General features: G+C 37.4%; 1 protein-coding gene across 3 annotated transcripts in view; it reads left to right on the forward strand.

The window, feature by feature from the left end:
• The window catches only part of DIAPH2 (diaphanous related formin 2), a 1125504-nt gene that overhangs the window by 526433 nt on the left and 572453 nt on the right, over positions 1-26618 (forward strand). For all 3 annotated transcript variants that reach the window (XM_045995095.1, XM_045995096.1, XM_045995097.1), the window contains one exon: positions 23664-23765. In XM_045995095.1, the coding sequence (XP_045851051.1) occupies positions 23664-23765 (102 nt within the window). The remainder of the gene's footprint in view (positions 1-23663; positions 23766-26618) is intronic.

Consider the following 26618-nt stretch of genomic DNA (forward strand, 5'->3'; position numbering starts at 1 on the left):
GTGAACTTTGTGTTTTTTTTTTTTTTTCTTTTCACTGGGGATATTATCTTTTGGGGTCTAATATTTACACAAGGAATTGAATTTTACTTCTCATCTTGTAAAAGGTCTAGTCTTTGTGTATGCTCTATCTTAATGTTTTAGGCACATTAAAGCTGAAAACTGTATACCACTGGAGATTGGTAGATGTTCTTAAGATCATCTTGGTCTTCAGTATTTGGTTATGTCTCTGGATTAGTGCCTTTTTTAAAGGTATTTTTAAAGAATTTTATGTGTTCTGTATATTGACAGCCCCTACTCCATTTGACTACCCAATAGACTAGGGTAACCTGTGAGCTAGAAACAGAAGTATTTTCTAAAGTATATCAATGATGCTTTTATTGGGAAGTTGGGACAAACCTATTAGATACTGCTCATCTGCCACCATGTTTAAGTCAGTGTATTTTACATTCCCTGTATGCCAAGTATTGCCTCTGCTTAGTTAAAAAATCATGTTGTCAGCTTGGCATGAATACCTAAGGTGTCAAAATGTCCAGTGCATTATGAATGCTTCATATTGGCTTTCTGTTCCTTTATAGAATAGCTGTATACTTTTATGCTTGTTTTTGATGCAGGTGTCTAGAACCAGTGCTTACATGAAAACAGAGAAGTAGGGGCACCTGGGTGGCTCAGTTGGTAAGCATCTGCCTTTAGCTCAGGTCATGATCCCCGGGTCTTGGGATTGAGCCCTACATTGGGCTCCCTGCTCAGCAGAGAGCCTGCTTCTCCCTCTCCTTCTACTTTTCCCATTGCTTGTGCTCTCTCTCGCTCTCTGTCAGATAAGTAAATAAAATCTTAAAAGTAGGTGCAAAAGGATAGTCAACCAGGTATGAGTTTCTAGAATAAATCTCTTCAACTAATTGAAATGACTTTCTGGTACTGTGGTCTCAGAAATAGAAGCAATCTGGTGTTTGTGTGTGTATTGCTTTCGTAGGTAGTGGTGTTTTTACATTTGGATATGCATAGGAGTGGTAGCATTCTGATATTGCATGTTAGTGTGCTAACAGTAAAGATGGAATTGCATCATTTCATGTGATCAAACAAAAATCAGGAGAGAGAAGCACTGACTTTGTGAACTGAATTGATTGATTATAGCATGAGTATATACCCCTGTAGAGTTGGATGAAATTTCCAGGTAGTTTTTTGGGGTATTCCACATCAAGTGCATTGCAGTACTCTCATTTCAAGATCTCTAAGCTGTTAGCACTCTTCAAATTCCCTAGGTAGTTGTATTGACTGTTAGAGTAATATGCAGCTTTGGAAACATCTATATATAATATTTAATAATAATGCATCCTTGCATTTGTTTGTGGCAGTTTGTCATGGACATTTTAAGGTGATATGTAATGAAAGCGGAGTGTGGCGTAAACAGGATATTATATACCTGTTACTTGTTTTAACAGATATGAATCTATTCTATTATGTATCTGAGGATACCAGTTTGCCTACTTATATGAGAATATATTTTATAATTTATTTGAAATATGCTAATTTAAAATACATTTATATAATATGTAGAAGAATATTAATAACATGGATAGTATGTGTTGTATCTAGGAATAACATATTACAGCTAGGCCTGGACATATGCACCTCATATTTTATTTAATATTAATATTCATTCTGTATATTCTATATTTTTAATTCCAAAAATCACCTTGTAGGTTTAATATGATTTCTGATTTTTATTTTTGAATACAGAGCAGTTGAAAAATGAAATAGAAGATAATTAGCATCAAAAGAATAATGTTAGTAATTATCTTCCAGTTTAAGTATAAATCATAAATTATTTTATTTTATTTTTTAAATTTTTAAATTTTTTAAAAGATTTTATTTATTTATTTGACAGAGAGAGAGATCACAAGTAGGCAGAGAGGCAGGCAGAGAGAGGGGGAAGCAGGCTCCCCACTGAACAGAGAGCCCGATGCGGGGCTCGATCCCAGGACCCTGAGATCATGACCTGAGCCGAAGGCAGTGGCTTAACCCACTGAGCCATCCAGGCACCTCCCATATAAATTATTTTAGAAAGCAGTGCACTTCCTCTGGAGATAGGATCATGACATTAGCAGGAGTTGAATTTTTTATGTACAAAGTAGTCACAATTTTTCGTTTATTTTTACAGAAGTTGTAAATTTATCTATGATCTCCATTAACCTACTACAGAGCTAGATTACTTTGACAAATTTGAGCTTAAGTTAGGAAATGTTTGAATACATTGTGATTTTTGTGCATGTATCTTTGGCTGTAGAATGTAAAAGGATTGAACTCCAAGGAGATTTTGTTGTTAAGAGTTGTCAGAACTTGTGGCTGAGGGGTAATTTCCGGTTTGAAAGCTTAGAAGATGGAGATAATGCCAGTTCTTGTTGGCAGGATGGGGCTGTTAGTAGAAGATGATAAGAGGTAGGAATGAGAGGTCAGAGTGAGATGAATTCTCCTTTAGATTTGTTCAGTTTGAGTTAAAGGTAGGACATCTAGGTGGGACTGTCAGTTAGAAACAAGGAACTTGAAGCTGGCTACCCATGGTGAGAGCTGGAACCATTTGTTTGGTATTATTAACACTGAGGTAACACTGAGATCCTGGGAGGGTCCATGAGTTTTCTAGAGGACTGGAGTTAATATTAAGTCTAAGAATTTAGAACAATTTCTTTAACAAAAGTTTCCTTACATGGGTTAAGTTGATGAATAAATAGGTAGGCAACCTGTCACACCTGCCTCTTTGGAAGACACAGTTGTTATCCTCCAAGGTCAGGAATTTTCTCCTCAAGGTTTCAATGCTTGTATATCCTTTTATCAACTAATATTTTTTTAAAGGAGTGGCTCTCCGGAGAGGGCTAGTAAAGCTCCTCCTGAATGCTTTAGGCCAGTTAATCAGCATTTTAACATACTTTAGTTGGCTCTTAGAGTCTATTATAGGAGTTGTAGAAATGTTAGTAATCAAAGCAAAAGGAGAGAATGTGGCATGACCACCTGACATGAAATATATTTGGAATCAAATGCAACACAAATCACTGTCAGTCATATGTTGATTATGGTTCCAATGTGCAGTTAGGACTATATATTACTCTTTTGAACTTGTAATCTCCATGAGGGCAGAATCTCTAGTGGTTAACATGGTGGCAATCCCATATTTGGCAGCCAGGATATATTAGCTGCATGAATGAATGAAACACAAAATAAGTATAGAACCAGGCCCAGCATTAGTGTTTATGCCATTTAACCCAAAGAACAAGAGCACAAAAATATGATTTAAGAATATGAAATATACTCACATAATTTGAGACCTGTCATAATAAAGTATTGAAAAACATATAATGAAGTAACATAGTTAAGGGATTGAGTTTTTTTTTTTTTTTTTTTTTTTAAAGATTTTATTTATTTATTTGACACAGAGAGATCACAATAGGCAGAGAGGCAGGCAGAGAGAGTGAGAGGGAAGCAGGCTCCCCGCCAAGCGGAGAGCCCCATGCGGGACTCGATCCCAGGACCCCGAGATCATGACCTGAGCCGAAGGCAGCGGCTTAAACCACTGAGCCACCCAGGCGCCCCGGGATTGAGTTTTTTTAACTAGATAAAATGGAAGAGTGTTGTGTTAAGATCACAGAGATTTATTCAGGACTTTGGGGAAACATTTCTTGTCTGGATTTAAAAAAGGAAATAATGTATTTGAAAACATAAGTCAAAATCTGTTTTGTATACATATATGTATCTCCTATGTTTATGTAGTATATAATTCTATATGAAATATAAATATGTGTAACTATATGTCTATACATAACACACTGTAATAATATATTTTAAAGGAATAAATCATAAATTTTAAAAAAAGAAATATTGGCCCCAATTCATTTATGTGGGGAATGATAGACTTAATTGCAGTGAACCTAACTCGACTCTTCTAATACTCAGATGACTTAAAGAGATATCAGACAAAAAAGAAAGGTTACCTTTTGAAAAGAAGGAAAGGGCATTACGGTTCAATACTTTCACTTAACTAACCTTTAAGTGTGCAGTTAACATTTAAAAGAAATAAAGTTTTGGAAGTATTGTAGAGTAATTGTAAAATATAAAAAGTACTTAAAAGCCCATGGTCTATTAGGAGAAATTCCTTCACATAACAGTGACAATCATCAGAAAGTGGATTTGTGATATGTAAAAGATGAAGAAAAATCTCATTTGGTGACATAGTTACTGCTTTCCACTTTGTTGTTTGTTTGTGAACTTCCACTCATTGACATTTTCTAGGATGAAACTTTCATATTGACTGGGAATCAATCTTTTAAACACAAACCTTCAAGTATTTGAAAGAAGATGCTCAGTAGTAAACGGGAGTAGTGGCAGGGAGAAGTGGAAGGGGTGCAACTTTATAAGATATTTGCCTTTCACCTCACAATTTGTCAGAATCTAAATTTGTATTTTAAAACTTAGAATTTCTAGTTTCTATTATGAATAGCTTTTCACTTATAGAGTATGTCAGAACTCACCTTTGCAATTTATTTAGAGAATATAAGTAGTGATGGTATCACTAATCTACCAAAAGTCAAAAGCTGTTTTAAATTTTTTTTTTTTTTTTTTTTTTTTTTTTTTTTTTTTTTTTTTTTTTTCCCCTCATTTTATTTATTTTTTCAGCGTAACAGTATTCATTCTTTTTGCACAACACCCAGTGCTCCATGCAAAACGTGCCCTCCCCATTACCCACCACCTGTTCCCCCAACCTCCCACCCCTGACCCTTCAAAACCCTCAGGTTGCCCCAACCTCCCACCCCTGACCCTTCAAAACCCTCAGGTTGTTTTTCAGAGTCCATAGTCTCTTATGGTTCGCTTCCCCTCCCCAATGTCCATAGCCCGCTCCCCCTGTTTTAAATTTTTTAAGTTTAAAATACTTGTCCTGTCTTCATTAGTTCACCTGGATTTTTCTTTTATTTCTAGTTACTGTTGCAGGACCCTAACTCTTCCAAAAGCTCCTACATTGGATGTTTTTCGGGGTCTCCAAAAATATCTCTTGCATCCCATACTAAATTTGTCAGCTTTCATGTGGTAGCTGTGGGTAATTTTCTTCATTTCCTATTTGAAGCCTCTGCTAAGGATGACTGTATTTTGGGAGAGGAGAGGAGTTTTCCCATGGGCCACCCCTACTGTATACTGAAGACCGCTAGGTGCCAAGGGTATGGGGTGTTGTGTTCAAAATACAGAAACATGTGTTTCTTCCTTTCTCTCCTTTTTAAATAAAATTGACTAGAGCTGTACCAAAATACTGTTCATCACACAGCTCCCTTACCACAGCAGACATTTAACTATGTTGAGTGTACACAAGCTGGGCCTAGTGATAAAACCGAGAAATACAAAAGCTGCACTCAGAATCACTCCAATCCTTTTTTCTTTTTTTGATTGTGTTATGTTAGTTACCGTACAGTAAATAATTAGTTTTTGATGCAGTGTTCCAAGATTCATTGTTTATATACAATACCCAGTGCTCTGTGCAATATGTGCCCACCTTAATACCTGCCACCAGGCTTACCCATCCCTCCACCCCCCTCCCTTCTGAAATCTTCAGTTTGTTTTTCAGAGTCCACAGTCTCTCATGGTTTGTCTCCCTCACCGGATTCCTCCAAATCACTTATCCAGTCCTTTTTGAAAATGCAGGCTTTCCTCCTGGTTTTAAAATACAGGTTGGATTTCTTATTGAATGATACAGTCCAGTTAGGCAGGAATTTTCTCTCCCAGGAAGCCCCTTAGTCTACCATACAAATGGACTTACAGGTGATTCCTAGGACTGTCCACTTGAGTCTCAAACCATGCCTTGAACCTGTATATATATGTATTGTTCATTTTCTCTCTTGACATGCTTTTGATGAGTAAGTAAAAAAGAGTGGAGGCAAATGAGTACTGGTTTGTCTCTCATCTGTCCTTGTATCCTCCTGCCCCTTCTATACGGGAATTTATGAGCATGAAAATGTATTAATGTTCAATCTTATAATACATCTTTTTCCCCCCCAACAGATTTATTTATTTATTTGTTTGTTTGTTTGTTTGTTTGTTTGTTTATTTACAGCATAACAGTGTTCATTGTTTTGGCATCACACCCAGTGCTCCATGCAGTACGTGCCCTCCCTATTACCCACCACCTGGTTCCTCAACCTCCCACCCCCCACCTGAAAAACCCTCTGGTTGTTTTTCAGAGTCCATAGTCTCTCATGGTTCATCTCCCCTTCCAGTTTCCCTCAACTCCCTCTCCTCTCCATCTCCCCATGTCCTCCATGTTATTTGTTATGCTCCACAAATAAGTGAGACCATATGATACTTGACTCTCTCTGCTTGACTTATTTCGCTCAGCATAATTCTTCCAGTCCCGTCCATGTTGCTACAAAAGTTGGGTATTCATCCTTTCTGATGGAGGCATAATACTCCATTGTGTATATGGACCACATCTTCCTTATCCATTCATCCGTTGAAGGGCATCTTGGTTCTTTCCACAGTTTGGCGACCGTAGCCATTGCTGCAATAAACATTGGGGTACAAATGGCCCTTCTTTTCACTACATCTGTATCTTTGGGGCAAATACCCAGCAGTGCAATTGCAGGGTCATAGGGAAGCTCTATTCTTAATTTCTTGAGGAATCTCCACACTGTTCTCCAAAGTGGCTGCACTAACTTGCATTCCCACCAACAGTGTAAGAGGGTTCCCCTTTCTCCACATCCTCTCCAACACACGTTGTTTCCTGTCTTGCTAATTTTGGCCATTCTAACTGGTGTCAGGTGGTATCTCAATGTGGTTTTAATTTGAATCTCCCTGATGGCTAGTGATGATGAACATTTTTTCATGTGTCTGATAGCCATTTGTATGTCTTCGTTGGAGAAGTGTCTGTTCATATCTTCTGCCCATTTTTTGACATGATTATCTGTTTTGTGTGTGTTGAGTTTGAGAAGTTCTTTATAGATCCTGGATATCAACCTTTTGTGTGTACTGTCATTTGCAAATTTCTCCCATTCCGTGGGTTGCCTTTTTGTTTTGTTGACTGTTTCCTTTGCTGTGCAGAAGCTTTTGATCTTGATGAAGTCCCAAAAGTTCATTTTTGCGTTTGTTTCCTTGGCCTTTGGAGACTTATCTTGAAAGAAGTTGCTGTGGCTGATATCGAAGAGCTTACTGCCTATGTTCTCCTCTAGGATTCTGATAGATTCCTGTCTCACGTTGAGATCTTTTATCCATTTCGAGTTTATCTTTGTGTACGGTGTAAGAGAATGGTCGAGTTTCATTCTTCTACATATCGCTGTCCAGTTTTCCCCGCACCATTTATTGAAGAGACTGTCTTTTTTCCATTGAATATTTTTTCCTGTTTTGTCGAAGATTATTTCACCATAGAGTTGAGGGTCCATATCTGGGCTCTCCACTCTGTTCCACTGGTCTATGTGTCTGTTTTGATGCCAGTACCACGCTGTTTTGGTGATCACAGCTTTGTAGTAAAGCTTGAAATCGGGTCACGTGATGCCGCCAGTTTTGTTTTTGTTTTTCAACATTTCCTTAGCAATTCGGGGTCTCTTCTGATTCCATACAAATTTTAGGATTATTTGCTCCAGTTCTTTGAAAAATACTGGTGGAATTTTGATCGGAATGGCATTATAATACATCTTTCTGTATAAAGTTTAGTATGTATGTAAAAAAAATCAAGTGTCTTTAGGGATTGACTGTGATGGCCACTTGCAACATGGGATTCTAATGGAAGCTGATTTATTATACAATAAATAGTATAATAGTAGTCTGCATTTGTTACATATGAGAAAGAGTTTTATTCCAAATCTTACTTGTAAATAGAACATACTAAGCACTGACATTTATATAAGTTTGTAACACAGCCATAAAATGGTATCCAGAATCAGAATACATCTAATTCTGCTGAATGTGTTAAATATTTCATGTAGCTGAACAGAAAAAGAGAAGGTATGTCACCTACTGTGGAGCCTGCATTGTGAAGAGGATTAACAGGTTACATATAGCTAGAAGAGAAACAAAATAACAGTGTTTCACATACTGAGCTGAAATTTTACTTTAAGCCTGATTCATTCTATTGTACTTCTTTTCATGGTAAAATTGAGATAAAAATATTGAGGGGTGCCTGGGTGGCTCAGTGGGTTAAGCCTCTGCCTTCAGCTCAGGTCATGGTCTCAGGGTTCTGGGATCGAGACCTGCATCGGGCTCTCTGCTCAGCAAGGAACCTGTTTCTTTCTCTCTCTCTGCCTGCCTCTCTGCCTACTTGTGATTTCTCTCTCTGTGTGTCAAATAAATAAAATCTTAAAAAAAAGAAAGAAAAGGTTGAAATATGAAGAATTAATACTTCTGATAATTTTAATACGGTTCTTAATCTTTGTACCTTAGTTGCCTTGTACTGAAAATTTTGAAAGTCCCAAACTGATTCTTTGTTTTTCACAATAACATACTTTACCAAAAATACCATTAACAGAAAAATTTTTTAAAAACAATTGAGTAATTTGGGGCACCTGGGTGGCTCAGTGGGTTAAAGCCTCTGCCTTCGGCTCAGGTCATGATCCCAGGGTCCTGGGATCGAGCCCCACATCCAGCTCTCTGCTCAGCAGGGAGCCTACTTCCTCCTCTCTCTCTCTGCCTGCTTGTGATCTCTGTCTGTCAAACAAATAAATAAAATCTTAAAAAAAAAAAACAACAAAACTCACTCAGTACTGAGATTAATGTCAATAAAGAATTTAGGTAAACAGGATTAGTTAGGATCAACCAGATTTTTAGAATATCAGCTGATTTAATTTTATTTTTGTTATTTGCCGTGAAGTTTATTCTTCCTAATCCCTGCCACCCTCCACCTCCTGCCTTTTCTTTCAGTTTCATCTTTTAAAGCAGGATTTCTTTTTTGGATTTACCAGCATGAAACTGACATGCAAAGCTTTGTTTTACTTCCTCTGTTTGTTTCAGACAAATAAATAAAATCTTAAAAAAAAAACAATTGAGTAATTTACATGCATTGAAAATTCTGGAAGAATGGAAATAATAAAGGGGTATTTACTTTCATTTTATAAAAGAAAATTATATTAATGAGGCAAAATAATGGATATTCTTAATTTTATTTGGTTATAGGTACATGTTGTTATATCAGTTTTCATATTTCTTTTTTTTTAAAGATTTTATTTATTTCACTCAAGTACACAGAGAGGCAGGCAGAGAGAGAGAAAGAAACAGGTTCCTTGCTGAGCAGAGAGCCCGATGCAGGGCTCGATCCCAGAAACCTGAGACCATGACCTGAGCTGAATGAAGGCAGAGGCTTAATCCTCTGAGACACCCAGGCACCCCTGTTTTCATATTTCTTTTAAGTGAAAGGTCATGATTTTTTTTAATTTCATTTCAGTGTTCCAGAATTCATTGTTTATGTACCACACCCAGTGCTACATGCAATATGTGGCCTCCATAGTACCCACCACCAGGCTCACCCATCCTTCCACCCCCAGCCCTCCAAAACCCTCAGTTTGTTTCTCAGAGTCAACACTCTCTCATGATTTGTCTCCCCCTCCAATTTCCCCCAACTCACCTCCTCTCCGTCTCCTCCAGTCCTCCATGTTATTTCTTATGTTCTACAAGTAAGTGAAACCATATGATAATTGACTCTTTCTGCTTGACTTACTCCACTTAGCATAATCTCTTCCAGTCCCGTCTATGTTGGTACCAAAGTTGGGTATTCATCTTTCTGATGGAGGCTTAATACTCCATTGTATATATGGATCATATCTTCTTTACCCATCCGTCCCTTGAAGGGCATCTTTGTTCTTTCCACAGTTTGGCAACTGTGGCCATTGCTGCTGTGAACATTGTGGTACAGATGGCCCTTCTTTTCACAGCATCTGTATCTTTGTGGTAAATACCTAATACTGCAATGCAGGGTCATAGGAAGGTCTATTTTTAATTTATTTTTTTAACATATGTTTAAAATTTGTTTTTAGTGTAACAGTATTTATTGTTTTTGCACCACACCCAGTGCTCCATGCAATATGTGCCATCCATAATACCCACCACCTTGTTCCCCCAACCTCCCAGCCCCGCCCCTTCAAAACCCTCAGGTTGTTTTTCAGAGTCCATAGTCTCTCATGGTTCATCTCCCCTTCCAGTTTCCCTCAACTCCCTTCTCCTCTCCATCTCCCCATCTCCCCATATCCTCCATGTTATTTGTTATGCTCCACAAATAAGTGAAACCATATGATACTTGATTCTGCTTGACTTATTTTACTCAGCATAATCTCTTCCAGTCCCGTCCATGTTGCTACAAAAATTGTGTATTCATCCTTTCTGATAGAGGCATAATACTCCATAGTGTATATGGACCACATCTTCCTTATCCATCTGAATCTTTAGGGTAAATACAAAAACAAAACCAAAAACCAATCTCCTTTTTTAATAATTTTTTATTTTATAAATTTCTTTTCAGTGTTCCAGAATTCACTGTTTATGCACCACACCCAGTGCTCTATGCAATACGTGCTCTCCATAATACCCACCACCAGGCTCCCGCAACCTCCCATCCCCTGCCCCTCCAAAACCCTCAGATTGTTTTTCAGAGTCCATAGTCTCTTATGGTTCACCTCCCCTTCCAATTTCCCTCAACTCCCTTCTCCTCTCCATCTCCCCATGTCCTCCATGTTATTTGTTATGCTCCACAAATAAGTGAAACCACATGATAACTGACTCCCTCTGCTTGACTTATTTCACTCAGCATAATCTCTTCCAGGCCCGTCCATGTTGATTCAAAAGTTGGGTATTTGTGGGGGCGCCTGGGTGGCTCAGTGGTTAGGCCTCTGCCTTCAGCTCAGGTCATGATCTCAGGGTCCTGGGATCGAGCCCCCGCATGGGGATCTCTGCTCAGCGGGGAGCCTACTTCTTCCTGTCTCTTTACCTGCCTCTCGGCCTACTTGTGATCTCTCTCTCTCTGTCAAGTAAATAAATAAAATCTTAAAAAAAAAAAGTTGGGTATTCGTCCTTTCTGATGGAGGCATATTACTTCATCGTGTATATGGACCACATCTTCCTTATCCATTCGTCCGTTGAAGGGCATCTTGGTTCTTTCCACAGTCTGGTGACTGTGGCCATTGCTGCTATAAACATTGGGGTACAGATGGCCCTTCTTTTCACTACATCTGTATCTTTGGGGTAAATACCCAGTAGTGCAATTGCAGGGTCATAGGGAAGCTCTATTTTTAATTTCTTGAGGAATCTCCACACTGTTCTCTAAAGTGGCTGCACCAACTTGCATTCCCATTCTTAAGGAATCGCCACACTGTTTTCCTAAGTACCTGCACCCACTTGCATTCCTACCAAGAGGGTTCCCCTTTCTCCATATCCTCTCCAACACTTGTTATTTAATGTCTTGTTAATTTTTGCCGTTCTGACTGGTGTAAGGTGGTATCTCAGTGTGGTTTGGATTTGAATATCCCTGATGGCTAATGAGGATGAACATTTTTTCATGTGTCTGTTAGCCATTTGTATGTCTTTGGAGAAGCGTCTGTTCATGTCTTCTGCCCATTTTTTGACGTGATTATCTGTTTTGTTTGTGTTGAGTTTGAGGAGTTCCTTATAGATCCTGGATATCAGCCCATGTCATTTGTGAATATCTTCTCCCATTCTGTGGGTTGCCTCTTTGTTTTGTTGACTGTTTCCTTTGCTGTGCAGAAGGTTTTGATCTTTATGAAGTCCCAAAAGTTCATTTTCACTTTTGTTTCCTTTGCCTTTGGGGACATATCTTGAAAGAAGTTGCTGTGGCTGATATCGAAGAGGTTACTGCCTATGTTTTCCTCTAGGATTTTGATAAATAACTGCCTCACAATGAGGTCTTTTATCCATTTCAAGTTTATCTTTGTGTATGGTGTAAGAGAGTGGACGAGTTTCACTCTTCTATACATAGCTGTCCAGTTTTCCCAGCACCATTTATTGAAGAGACTTTCTTTTTTCCACTGTATATTTTTTCCTGCTTTGTTGAAGATTATTTGACCATAGAGTTGAGGGTCCATATCTGGGCTCTCTACTCTGTTCCCCTGATCTATGTGTCTGTGTTTGTGCCAGAACCATGCTGTCTTGGTGATCACAGCATTGTAGTAAACCTTAAAATCAGGCAACATGATGACCCCATGGTTGTTTTTTTTTTTCTTTTTGAACATTTCTTTAGAATTCAGGGTTTCTTCTAGTTCCATAGAAATTTTAGGATTGTTTGTTCCAGCTCTTTGGAAAATGCCAATGGAATTTTTATTGAAATGGCTTTGAAAGTATAGATTTTTCTAGCCACTATAGACATTTTAACAATGTTTATTGTTCGGATCCATGAGCATAGAATGCTCGTCCATCTTTTTGTGTCTTCAATTTCTTTCGTTTGTGTTCTGTAGTTCCTTGAGTACAGATCCTTTACCTCTTCGGTTAGGTTTATACCCAGGTATCTCATGGTCCTTGGTGCTATAGTAAATGAAATCGATTCTCTAATTTCCCTTTCTATATTTTCATTGTTAGTGTATAAGAAAGCAACTAATTTCTGTACATTGATTTTGTATCCTGCCACATTACTGAATTGCTGTATGAGTTCTGGGAGGTTGGATTGTAGTCTTTTGGGTTTTCCATATAAAGTATTATGTCATCTGCAAAGAGAGAGAGTTTGACTTCTTCATTGCCAATTTGAATACCTTTTATTTCTTTGTGTTGTCTGATCGCTATTGCTAGGACTTCTAGCAATGTGTTGAACAAGAGTGGCAAGCGTAGGCATCCTTATCAAGTTCCTGATCTCCAAGGGAAGTCTCTCAGCTTTTCCCCAGTGAAGATGATATTTGCTGTGGGTTCTTCATAGATAGATTTTATGAAGTTGAGGAATGTTCCCTCTGTCCCTATACTTTGAAGTGTTTTTATCAGGAATGGATGCTATATGTTGTCAAATGCTTTTTCTGCATCAGTTGAGAGGACCATGTGGTTCTTCTCTCTTCTCTCATCGATTTGTTCTAGCACATTGATTTACGAATGTTGAGCCACCCTTGCATCCCATGGATAAATCCTACCAGGTCATTGTGGATAATCTTTTTAATGTACTGTTGGATCTTCTTAGCTAGGATCTTCTTGAGAATCATGGCATCCAAATTTATCAGGGATATTGGTCTGAAATTCTCCTTCTTGGCGGGGGGGGGGGGGGGGGGGGGCGGGTCTTTGCCTGGTTTGGTGATCAGGGTAAGGCTGGCTTCATTGAAAGCATCTGGAAGTTTTCCTTCTGTTTCTATTTTTTGAAACAGCTGCAGGAGTATAGGTATTATTTCTTCTTTGAATGTTTGGTAGAATTCCCCAGGCACTCCATCAGATCCTGGGCTCTTGTTTTTTGGGAGGCTTTTGATCATTACTTCAATCTCATCACTAGATATTGCTCTATTCTTGTTGTCAGTTTCTTCCTGATTCAGTTTTGGAAGTTTATAGGTTTCCAGGAGTGCATTCTTTTCATTAAATCCAGAATTTAACTTATTGGCATATAACTGTTGATAATAATTTCTGATGATTATTTCTATTTCCTTGGTGTTAGTCTGATCTCCCCCTTTTCATTCATAATTTTATTAATCTGTGTCCTCTCTCTTTTCTTTTGAATTTGTTTGGCCAATGGATTATTGATCTTATTGATTCTTTCAAAAAACTAGCTTCTAGGGGCACCTGAGTGGCTCAGTGGGTTAAAGCCTCTGCCTCTGGCTCAAGTCATGATCCCTGGGTCCTGGGATCAAGCCCCACATCAGGCTCTCTACTCAGCCGGGAGCCTGCTTCCCCTTCTCTTGCTCTGCCTGCCTCTCTGCCTACTTGTGATCTCTGTCTGTCAAATAAATGAATAAAATCTTTAAAACAAACAAACAACAACAGCAAAAAACCAGCTTCTAGTTTCGTTGATGTGTTCTACTATATCTCTAGTTTCTATCTCATTGATCTCTGCTCTAATCTTGATTATTTCCCTTCTTGTATGTGGGGTTGGCTTAATTTGTTGTTGATTCTCCAGTTCTTTATGGTGTAAAGAGGGCTGGTATATTCTGGATTTTTCAAATTTTTTGAGGGAGGCTTGGATGGCTATGTATTTTCCCCTTTAGGACTGCCTTTGCTGTATCCCATAGGTTTTAGACCGAAGTGTCTTCATTCTCATTGGTTTCCATGAATTGTTTAAGTTCTTTGATTTCCTGGTTGATCCAAACAGTTTTTTTTTTATACAAATGTTCTTAAGCAATGTGGTCTTTAGCTTCCAGTTGTTTGAATTCCTTCCAAACTTTTTCTTGTGGTTGAGTTCCAGTTTCAAAGCATTGTTGTCTGAGAATATGCAGGGAATAATCCCAGTCTTTTGGTATTGGTTGAGCCCTGATTTGTAACCAGTATATGGTCTATTCTGGAGAACGTTCCATGTGTACTTGAGAAGAATGATTATTCTCTTATTTTAGGGTGCAATGTTCTGTTTATATCTATGAGGTCCATCTGGTCCATTGTTTCATTCAATGCTCTTGTTTCTTTATTGATTTTCTGCTTAATTGATCTGTCTGTTATTGAGAGTGGTATGTTAAGATCTCCTACTATTAATGTGTTCATATCAATATGACTCTTGTCTTGATTAACAGTTGTCTTATGTAGTTGGCTGTTCCCATTATTGGGGCATAAATATTTACAATTGTTAGATTCTCTTGGTGGATAGACCCTTTAAGAATGATGTGTGGGGCACCTGGGTGGCTCAGTGGGTTAAAGCCTCTGCCTTTGGCTCGGGTCATGGTCCCAGGGTCCTGGAATCGAGCCCCGCATCGGGCTTTCTGCTCCACGGGGAGCCTGCTTCCTCCTCTCTCTCTGCCTGCCTCTCTGCCTAGTTGTGATTTCTCTCTGTCAAATAAATAAAATATTTTTTAAGAAAAGGAATGATGTAGTGTCCTTTTTTAATCTCTGACTACAGTCTTTAGTTTAAAATCTAATTTATCTGGTATTAGAATCACTACCCCAGCTTTCTTTTGAGGTCCATTGGCATGAAAGATGCTTCTCCATCCCTTCACTTTCAGTCTGGATGTATCTTTAGGTTCAAAATGCGTCTCTTGTACATAACATATGGATGGGTCCTGTCCTTTTATTCAGTCTGTAACCATGTGCCATTGTATGGGAGTGTTTAGGCCATTCACATTGAGAGTGATTATTTAAAGATACATTTTTATTGACATTGTATTGGATGTGAAGTCCTTGTTTCTATAGATTGTCTCCATAAATTTTTTTTCTGTGGAACTCTTGGGGTCTTTCTTCTTTTATAAAAGCTCCCTTAATATTTCTTGTAGTGCCAGCTTGGTGGTCACATACTCTTTTAAACCTTACCAATCTTGGAAGCTCTTTATCTCTCCATCCATTTTGAATGTCAGCCTTGCTAGTTAACGTATTCTTGGCTGCATGTTTTTTTCATTTAGTGTCCTGAATACGTCTTGCCAGTCCTTTCTAGTTGCCAGGTTTCTGTGGACATGTCTGATGTTATTCTGATAGACCTTCCTCTGTATGTAAGGCATCTCTTCCCCCTAGCTGCTCTGAAGAGCTCCTCTTTAAAATTATGATTCATCAGTTTCACAGTCAGGTGTCTTGAAGTATTTCTAGATTCTATGATATTGGGGGGTGACCTTTTGGCTTCGAGGACAGGAACCCTGTTTCCATTCCCCGAATTGGGAAAATTTTCATGGAAAATTTGTTCAGCTATGTCTTTTAGTCTTCTTTCTTTCTCCTCCCCCTCAGGGATCCCAATTATTTGATGTTGGAATGTTTCATGGGGTCATTTATTTCCCTAATTCTGTTTTCATGGCTTCTAAGCTCATTGTTCTAGACCTCCTCCTGATCCTTTTTCTCTGTTTGTCCTCTAGATCACTAATTCTATCTTCTGCCTCGGTTACCCTAGCTGTTAGAGAATTTAGATTAGATTGGATCTCATTGATAGCATTTTTAACTTCTTCCTGAGCATCTTTCACTTATGCCCTAATCGATTCAATGTTGTCATTAATGGTTTTCTCCAACCTGGCCATTGCCTTGTTAATTGTTACCCTGATTTCCCTTTCTGACATACTGTTATGTCCATATCCAGTAGCTCTGATCGAGAGGGCACAGTCTCTGAATTTTTCCTCTCTTGGGTGTTCTTCATCCTAGTCATTTTGATGACAGATGGCTGAAGGGATGTGTAGCTGAATGTATCAACCGTGATCCAGGCAAGGTGCACCCTCGAATGCTTGTGAGCAATCAGGAGTCCTCACCAAAAAGAAATTTAAAAAGATAGAGAAAAAGAAAGATACAGAGAAAAAAAGGGAGAGAGAGAGAGAGAGAGAAAGAAAGAGAAGACCCAGCCAGAATGGGCCCCAATGGTTGGATTCATAAGGTATACAGACAAAAAAACTCAAACAAAAAGACTGACAAAAGTAAATGACAAGGAAAAAAGAAGAGAACCCACCCAAAATAAACCCCAAGTATAAGATTTATATAGTACCAGAACAGAAAGAAAAACACAGAATCAGTGACAGAGGAAAAAGACGGGAGGGTGGTTATAAATCCTCCGTGTGTGGGAGGAAGGTTATTTTGATTCTTCCTGGGTGTATCTTGATATCTTTGCTAAAGGACTCAACTTTCCGTAGATAAAGGGGGATGAAAACTGATTTACATATAGGGGTAGTATTGATTGGGGAAAGAGGATTACCTTGAAGCTTATCTCTATGTGTATATTAAAAAAATAGAAAAGGAAAAGAAAAACACAGGTATATGTATCAAAAAAGTTCAAGTTAAAAGGTTATTATGGAATTTGCTGTATTGAACCTCTTGCTGGGATGGTAAATGGTTAAAAAAATTAAAAATGAATTAAAAAGTACGAGAGTAATAGGAATGAATTAAAAATAAAAGTTTTAACTATGAAATATACTGGTTTTAGGCCAATACTGGAGTTTAATATCTTCTTTTCCCCTGATATTAGGGTTTTACAGTTTTGTGGGGACCCTGTGGTGGTTGTCTTCTCGTTTTTTTGGCTGGCTTTCTGGGGAAGGCGCCTGCTGCATTGTTGTTCAGGCAGTCTTGCTTTGGTTGAGTCCTCCTGCCCCTTACGAAGGGGCTGGCCTCTGAGGAAACTGACTTTTCAGGCTTTTGTTCTCTGGAGGTTTTTTGTTGTTCTTGGTGGTGGTTTTTGTTTTTTGTTTTGTTTTGTTTTGTTTTTCCCTTGGCATCTCTTTGAAGGTTTAGAGGAAAGCAAACGGCACCCAGACCTTGTCTCAGAGAAGCCTCAGTCTGTTGTCCTCTGAGTGTTAGAGCACACAGACTCCCCCTGTGCAACTTCCCACCAGCAGAGCATGTCCCCAGCCACCGTCTCATGGATCACACCAACTCCTGCTTGTCTCTGCACCTCAGTGCTAATAAAACCGCAAGCTGTGTTGGTCCAGGGAGCCCCCTTCCAGTGGCTGCCTTTGCCAGGACTGCTGTCTGTTGCAGACAGCCAGAGAGATCCAAGCCAGAGATAGCATGCTGAGATTTTTACGCCCTCCTGGGCTGGGAGTGTTCAGACTCTCGCCAGTCCCAGAGACCACAGGCTAGCACCTGCAAGGACCTCTCTCAGGGGAGAGTGTGGAGTGCGACTCAGGCCCTAGTCGTGCAGTGCACGTACAGAGTGCAAAAGACTGTGGTTCTAGAGAGCGCTGGCTGGTGTCCACCCTGACTCTCTCACCTGTGCTGGTGGCTGAGGGACCACAGCCTGGAGGCTTCACCTCACACTCTCAGGCATAGATGGTCACTGACGGTGTCCGTCCTGGGTCTGTGGGCTTAAGCCTGTGCCCATGACTGCCCGAATCCACCAGTTGCCCCTTAAGATCTTTTGCTCTTTTTGAGTGTTTTCAGCCAGATTCCAAGTTAATGCTGGTCCCCAATCACAGGGCACTATCGTATTGGGGTATTACTTTCTAATAGGTCACTTCTGGTGGCTCCCTCCCCCTTCTGTTTATCCTCCCGTATCAGCCCGATCCTTCAGAACTCCGCTTTACATCACCACTGGTGTCTTCTGCCCTGGTAGGGATCCAAAAGTGTATAATCCTACATCTTGGGCTGATTTCATGGGTGTTCAGAGTGTTCTGGTAGATACTCAGCTCACTTTAGGGGACTTGTTGAAACAGTGTCTCCTATTTCTCCCCCATCTTGCCCCCTCCTCTGAAAGGGCATTATATTTTAACCTTAACTTCATCACTTACGCCATTGCAGGCCTAGAGTTTAATGGAAGTGCAAAGTTAACTGAAAGAAGGGAAAATGTAAGCAGAGAGAACAAAAGAGAACTTGTACCATGTGCAGAACATGATACAGTTGTTGCCCATGGGACTTGTGCTGTATGTTGCCTACTGTATCTTTTTTTTTAAAGATTTTATTTATTTATTTATTTATTTATTTATTTATTTGACAGAGAGAGAGAGAGAGAGATCACAAGTAGGCAGAGAGGCAAGCAGAGAGAGAGGAGGAAGCAGGCTCCCTGCAGAGCAGAAAGCCCAACGCGGGGCTCGATCCCAGGACCCCGAGATCATGACCCGAGCCGAAGGCAGCGGCCTAATCCACTGAGCCACCCAGGCGCCCCCCTACTGTATCTTTTAATGTGTACTTGTATTCATTAAGGGATATTGGCCTGATGTTGTTGTATCTTGGTATCAGGGTAATGATGGCTTCATAGAATGGGTTAGAAAGTATTCCCTCCTCTTAACTTTTTTGGAAGAGTTTCAAAAGGATTGGTGTTAATTCTTATTTAAATATTTGATGGAATTCATCAGTGAATCTATCAGGTCCTGGGCTTGTCTTTGTTGGGAGGGTTTTGATTACTTAAACAATCTCCTTAACTTGTTATAGGTCTACTCAGATTTTCTCCTCCCCCCCCCCCCCGCCCCCCACCGGACTCAGATTTGGTAGTTTGTGTGTTTCTAGGAATTTGTCAATTTCTTCTAGGTTATCCAGTTTGCTAGTGTACAATTACTCATAGTATCCTTTTATAATCTTTTTTAAACTTCTATAAAATCAGTAATAATGTCCCAACTATCATTTGTGATTTTGGTTATTAGAGTCTCTCTCTTTCTCTCTCTCTCCCTCTTTTTTTCCCCCCTTTGGTTTTGTCAATTTTGAAATCAATTTTCAGTTTCATTGATTTTTCAATTTCATTGGTTTTTTAGTTCTCTAATTAATTAATCATATTTTACCTCTTTTATAATTTTTAACATTTCCTTCTTGCTTTGGCTTAAGTATGATTTTTCTCTAGTTCTTTAAGGTATATTGTTAGGTTATTAATTTAAAGCCTTTTTTAATGTAGATGATTATTACTATAATTTCATCTTAGCAGTGATTTTGCTGAATTCCATAAGTTGTAGCATGTTGTGTTTTCATTTTCATTCATATCAAGATATTTTCTAATTTCCCCTGTAATTTCTTCTATGACCCATTGCTTTTTAAAGAGTGTTATTTCAGCAGTTTTGTGAATTTTCTCCTTTACCTTTTCCTTATTTCTAGTGACATTTCCATTGTGATCACAAAAGATACTTTGCATGATTTGTCAGTTAAAATTTATTAGGAGTTGTTTTTTGGTCTGATATGTAATATATCTTGAATGTTCCATGTGCACTTAAGAAGAGCACACATTTTGCTGTTGTTAGGAAGAATGTTTTGTATAAATATTCTTTGGGGTAATCAGATTATAGTGATATCCAAATTCTCTATTTTCTTGTTATTTTTCTGTCTTCTTGTTCAATCCATTATTGAAAGTTGAGTATTAAATACTCCACCTATGGTGCTCAGTTAGTCAAGTGTTTAACTCTTCGTTTTGGCTCAGGTCATCACATCTCAGGGTTGTGGGATCAAGCCCTGCATCGGGCTCTACACTCATAGCAGAGTCTATTCATCCCTCTCCATCTGCTGTCCCCCACTCTCTCTCTCTCTCAGATAAATAAATAAAATCTTAAAAAAATACACCTATTATTTCATTTTTTAAAAGTTTTTTTTAAATTTATTTACATAATCTCTACACCCAGATGCTACTTGAGCTCATAACCTCAAGATCAAGAGTTACATGCTCTTCTGATTTACCCAGCCACGGCCTTTCCACCTGTTATTTTAGAACTGCCTTTTTCTCTCTTCAGTTCTGTCAATTTTTATTTCACATATTTTTGAGCTCTGCTTTTAGTTGGGTATTAGCTATAATTATATTTTCCTGATGCATTGAAAATTTTATCAATATAGAATATCCTTTGTTTCTTTTTATATAGATATACGTATATACGTATATGTTGGCCTTTAATACTCAACTCAACATATATATATATGTATATATATATAATATATATAAACTTGAAATAATATATATATGTATGTATTATATATTAATATATATATGTATGCATTATATATATTATACATACATACATACATACAATACATATATATATATATTATTTCAAGTTTATTTTGTCTGGCAATAATATAGCCACCACAGTTTGTTTTTGTGTATGTGTGTTTATATGTGGTTACTATTTTACATGGAATATGTTTTTCCATTCTTTTGCATTCAACCTCTTTTATCTTTTTATTTAAAGCTGAGTCTCATGTAGACTGTGTATAGATAAATATGTTTGTTTTTAAGTCCAATCTTCCAAGCCCTTTCTTTTTCTTGGAGAATTTAATTTATGTACATTTAAAGTAATTATTCCTAATGAAGGGCTTAGTTCTTCCAGCTAGCTGTTTTCTGTATCTCTTACATGTTTTTGTTCCTTAATTTCTCTATTACTATTTTTATATTTAATTTTTTTCTTTGGTGGCCTATTTTGATTCCCATCTTTATTTCTGTGTTATTTTCTTACTAGTTTCTTTAGGGATTGTAATTGATATCTTAAATTTATAACAACCCATTTTTAATAATAGGAGCTTAGTTTTAATAATATACACTCTTCCTATACATATTTGTTCCTTTTACATTATTTTTGTCACAGATTGCATCATTATACATTGTATGATCATTGACATAGATTTCTAATTATTGTGTTATTCATTTACCTTGTTAATCTTAGGAAAAAATGTTGTAAACCAATAGTGTAATAACATTGGGTTGTATATTTACCTATGTGATTATCTTTATAATTATTCATTATTTCTTATGCCTTTGAGTTACTGTTTAGTGTCCTTTTATTTATGTCTCTAGGACCTCCATTAGTATTTTTTTAAGATTTTATTTATTTATTTGACAGAGAGAGATCACAAGTAGGCAGAGAGGAAGGCAGAGAGGGTGAGAGGGAGCAGGTTCCCTGCTGAGCAGAGAGCCCAATGTGGGACTCGATCCCAGGACCCTGAGATTATGACCTGAGCTGAAGGCAGAGGCTTAACCCACTGAGCCACCCAGGTGCCACTCCATTAGTATTTCTTACAGAACAGGTTTGCTAGCAATAAATTATATTTGTTGTTGTCAATTTGGGAATATCTTACTTTCTCCATCATTGTTTAAAGGAAGATAGTTTTGCTGGATACAGAATTCTTAGTTGAGAGTTTGTTGTTGTTGTTGTTATTATTTTAATTTCAGGACTTTAAATATTTTATCCCCCTACCTTTTTACTTACATTGGAGATATCAGATGTTAATCTTATTGTGGATTCCGTAATTGTAACAATTCACTTCGCTCTTGCTGTTTTAAAATCACTTCCTTTCTTGGCAGTTTGATTCAATGTGTCTCAGTGTGGACTTCTTTCAGGTCCTGCTCGGAAGTTGATGTATTTGTTCATAGTTTCCTTTAGCTCATTGAACATACTTAAGATAGTTGATTTAGGGGTGCCTGGGTGGCTCAGTGGATTAAGCCGCTGCCTTCGGCTCAGGTCATGATCTCAGGGTCCTGGGATCGAGCCCCGCATCGGGCTCTCTACTCCACAGGGAGCCTGCTTCCTCCTCTCTCTCTGCCTGCCTCTCTGCCTACTTGTGATCTCTCTCTCTGTCAAATAAATAAATAAAATCTTTAAAAAAAAAAAAAGATAGTTGATTTAGTGTTTTTGATTACTAATTCCAAAATTGAGTTTCTTCAGAGACAGTTTCTGTCATATTCTTCTTTTTCTTCATGTGTAGCTTATGCCTTCCTATTTTTTTCGGTCTGTTTGTTTTGTGTTTTTTTCTTGTTGTTGCTTTGTTTTGCTTTTTGCAGGCCTTGTATTTTTTTGTTTTTGTTTAGAACTAGACATTTGAGTATTTTATAACTGTGGAATTGGATTTTTCTACATCTCACAGACTGCTGAGTTTTGTTTGTTGAGAGCTGTAGCTATTTGTAATTTTTCCAAACAATTGTTGCAAGCTGTATATTCCTTGTATGTGGTTACTGGGTTTATGGTTTTATTATCTCTGCTGTCATCCAGTAATCTGACAAAATTTCCTTAAATGGCTGGTTCCAAAGAGTAGGGGAGGTGTTCCTATTTAAGTCTTCTGATAGATGCATCTGGGGAAGCTACTAAGAGGGTTGAAACCAACTTGCAAGCACCTGCACTGGCCCTTCAGGGAACTGCCAAACCAACCAAAATGCACATCCTTAAATTTCCGATAACATGAGTCCCACTGCCCACCGTGGCATTAGCCAGCACCTGAAGGACCCAGACACTATCTTCATAGTGGTGCTGAGGAATGGAGTTTGATACCTGTTTTGTGCATGTTGTTCTCTTACCATAGAATATCAGTGTTTCCCTTTAACAAACACTTCCCTTGTTGTATCCAAGTAGGTTTCAGTATTTTGAAGTAGTTTATTTAAATTACTCTTTCTAGCTCAGTGATTGCTTTCGTGGTAGGACCAATCCCTGGAATGTACTTCTCTGCCATTTTGTGTTAGCTCTACTTTCTTAAATCTCTTTTTCCTGCTTTTCTTCCTTTGATGTATTTTTTGAAATTCTATACATGTCCCCAAAATGTTGGTTGCATGCTAATGTAATGATAATTAGAACTGTATCATAGTCCAAGATAAACTAGGTTGAGAAGAGTTCATCAATTTTTATTCTCTTCACATCATACTTGAACATTCAGATTTCACTGCTTTTGCTAGGTTCTCCATTAAAGTGGGAATGCATTGTGTATTTAAGTACATTGTAAATAATGGGAGATTTTTTAAAGGTTTGGTATGGTTCATAAGATTAAAGATTAAAGATTATTCCAAATTTTGCCCATTATGGGCAAATAGAGTTGCCATTTATCAACTCAGAATAGAGTTGACATTTATTATTGTTATTATACATGATTTAATTTTACATAGTATTTTTATGTTTTCCAAATGAATTGACTTTCTGATAGAAAATAAAGCTTAAAAATGCGATATGGGTTTAAGGCCTAGAAATTTAGTCAGTTTTACAATGTCATTTACTTCCATATGGTCTTTTTATTTATCATTTATGTACTGCAGTGCATGGAAAGCAAATGCATTTGTATATTTAATCAAATTAAATTGTAGTTCATTTTTTGGTTATTTATTTGGGACAGAAGGGGTGTATACACTAGTGCTATAACAGGATCGTAATCAGAAACTTACTATCCTAGATAATCACTTTTAGAGTTGTTAATGTAGGCTTAACAGTCCTAATAATAAAATATTAAACTTTTATACTTTTATTTCTTTTTAGAACCTTGTAAAGCATCTTCCAGAGCAGAAAGTACTCAGTGAATTAGCACAGCTGAGGAATGAATATGATGACCTCTGTGAGCCCGAGCAATTTGGAGTTGTGGTATGTATCTAGCTTAAGGGCCCACAGGCTGTGTTGTGATGTAGTTATTATCAGAAACAGTGAAAAGGACATTTCAATTGTTGATTTTTTTCAAACTGCATAGCTACATAATGTTATATTTAACATTGTCAGGAAAAAAACTTTATTATTATTTGTCATGGTTTTGAAAAATAAAGAAATTTAGGTTTTTATTCCACAGAATATCTCAAGATATCTCATGGCATCTCCTCCATACTAGTGCCAATATTTAATTCTATTAATATATGAAAAGTAGTATATATTATTGTATTGTCTGTTGTATTGTCTATTTTTCTTTTATTTAGGTCTTGGTGTTAGAATTTCCCCCTCCCCAATTTGGACTAAATAAAAGAGTAGAAACTAGATAAATAGCAAAAGTTTAAAAAATTTTGTTATATATATGTATCAGAAAAACCACAAGAATTTTTAGATTTCCTTTTGAGTGTCATTAATTAATTGAAAACTTCAAATACACTGTTAGTTGGGAAGAAAATCTCATAAATGCATATCATACTTTAGTATGATTAAATCATTATTGGAATGAGTTGTGTTTCTTCATCCCCTCTTCATTTTAAGAGGTACAAAAGATGACTAGAGATAAATTATGTATTAAATAATATATGCTTAAAACATATAAGCATTCCTCAAACATGCTATTGAAGTAATGGGCAAAACATGGGAAGGATAGGATGGTGATTTATTTAATCTTTTGGAGAAAAAAATACTGTTTTTAACTTAGGTATTCAGTACAAGTTTGGTCAGTGTATGAATGAGCAGCTGTACTACGGCTGCTAACTTTATCCTGGCTCCCTACCAATGCCATACTGAATACTAAGACTCAAAATTACATTGGAACTAGTAGTCGAATACTGTGTTTCAAATATTTTATTCCCTTTTTAATAGTAATATATTTTAATTTATCTGATTTGGTACTTTGCAATTTAAAAATCCTGTTTAAAGTCAAAATGTGATAGATGGGACAGAGAACATAACTTTTGAACATGTGCAATAACTGCTTGCCCATATTCAGAGCTTATTAATTCTCAGATATGGCATTGTATGTAGTGGTATCGGAAGGTTCTGTCAAATCCTTGAAAAGAAAATCAGGAATGTATTTTTGGGATGAGGTAGAGCTGATGTAAAGATACCTGAGGAAGATCTTTTTTCTTCTTTTTTGAATTAAGCAAATTATTCTATCTAGTCAGTTGAACTGACTAGATATTATTTATTAATAGTGGTGCTTTAGTGCAATATTAAATAATAAAATTTTCTAGACCAAAGTCCTCATTTGAAACTTAAGCTGCTTGAATTCATACCATAATTGAAGCAAGGCTATATACTATCTGAGAATTCAGCTTATTCATGATGGTTATGAGTTTTACAGTAGGTACACTACACAGTCTCTCTGAAGTCATTTTTTTTTCCTGAATGCAGTTTATCTTGGAAGATGTATTAGTTTGCCAAGCAAGTCCTTCAAGAGGATTATCCTTGGTGCCACACTGAGAAAATGAAGTTTGGGGACATAGAAAACAATATACCTTCTGAACTAAAAGCAAAATAGAAAATGGAAGAGATTTCTTATTTATGCACATAAAGATAAATTATTCTGAGTCTGTGAATATGAAGTTATCTGATCCTCTTATTTAACTCTCCCCATCCTTAGTTACATGTCTGTAGGGAAAAAAAATCAAGGACATTACAGAGTAATTTGTGCAATGTAAATCACCCAAGGTAGTATCCATCAGGATTTGCCAAATAAAATTTAGATAATCTCATATCTTGGAAAATATTTTTGAAATAATGATAGGCCCTAGTCTTTTAAGTACCTGCTATTATTGTTGCCATTATTATTTATAGAGAAAATGTATTGGGGTGCTTAGAATAATACCTTATATATAATTGATAATAAATGTTTATTGAATTGAATTATAGGATGATTATTAGACCCAACTCTGAGCCTGAGATTAAAAATAGCATATTTTAGGGACATCTGGGTGGCTCAATTAGTTAATTGTCTGCCTTCAGTTCCGGTCATGATCCCAGGGTCCTGGGATCAAGTCCCACATCAGGCTCCTTGCTCAGTGGGAAGCCTGCTTTTCCTACTGTCTGCTGCTACCCTGCCTGTGCTCCCTTGCTCTCTATCTCTGTCACTGAGAAATAAATAAATAAAATCTTCTAAAAAATAATAAAAAAGTATAAATAGCATATTTTAGATCTGTAAAAGTAAAAATTATGTTAAAACATCTTTCTCCACATCAGTGCTAAAATTAGATTAACTTTGGTGTGAATATACTCAAAGACTTTTTAATCCTCAAAATATATCGACAGCCTACGTTTAGGAAGATTTCAGAATGTGTAGAATCATCTGCAGTAATGAGAGAGGCTCCAAACTGGTTGTCTTGTTTCTGGTAATTCCCCCATCAATACAATTAGTGTAGTCTACTTAAAATCTATATCCAGCATGTGATGTCTGTATCGAAAACCTTCAGTGTCTCCTGGAATTTACAGAATAAAACCCGAGCTCCTTAGTATTCTCATTGTGTCGCTAACTCTGTGGCCTTATATCTCCCTGTTCTCCTTGGTGAACTGAGTGAATTGGTGTCTTTATGACATTTTAGCTTTTACCTCAGCGGGACTCTCATTGTCATTTCAGCAGTTATTTTACTTGTTCCTATTCAGTGGCCTTTTATTTTCCATAGCAGCTATACCGTATCTTACCTGCTCTCCTCAAGTCTTCTAACCCTCCTCTCCCCATTCTTTTCAATTAATACCAACAGTGTAATCTCTTACCAGAGAAAAAGGAAAGCACTTAGGCTTTTAGGACCTCCAATATCT

This window comes from Meles meles, chromosome X (genome assembly GCF_922984935.1).
Source record: "Meles meles chromosome X, mMelMel3.1 paternal haplotype, whole genome shotgun sequence".
Lineage (NCBI taxonomy): Eukaryota > Metazoa > Chordata > Mammalia > Carnivora > Mustelidae > Meles > Meles meles.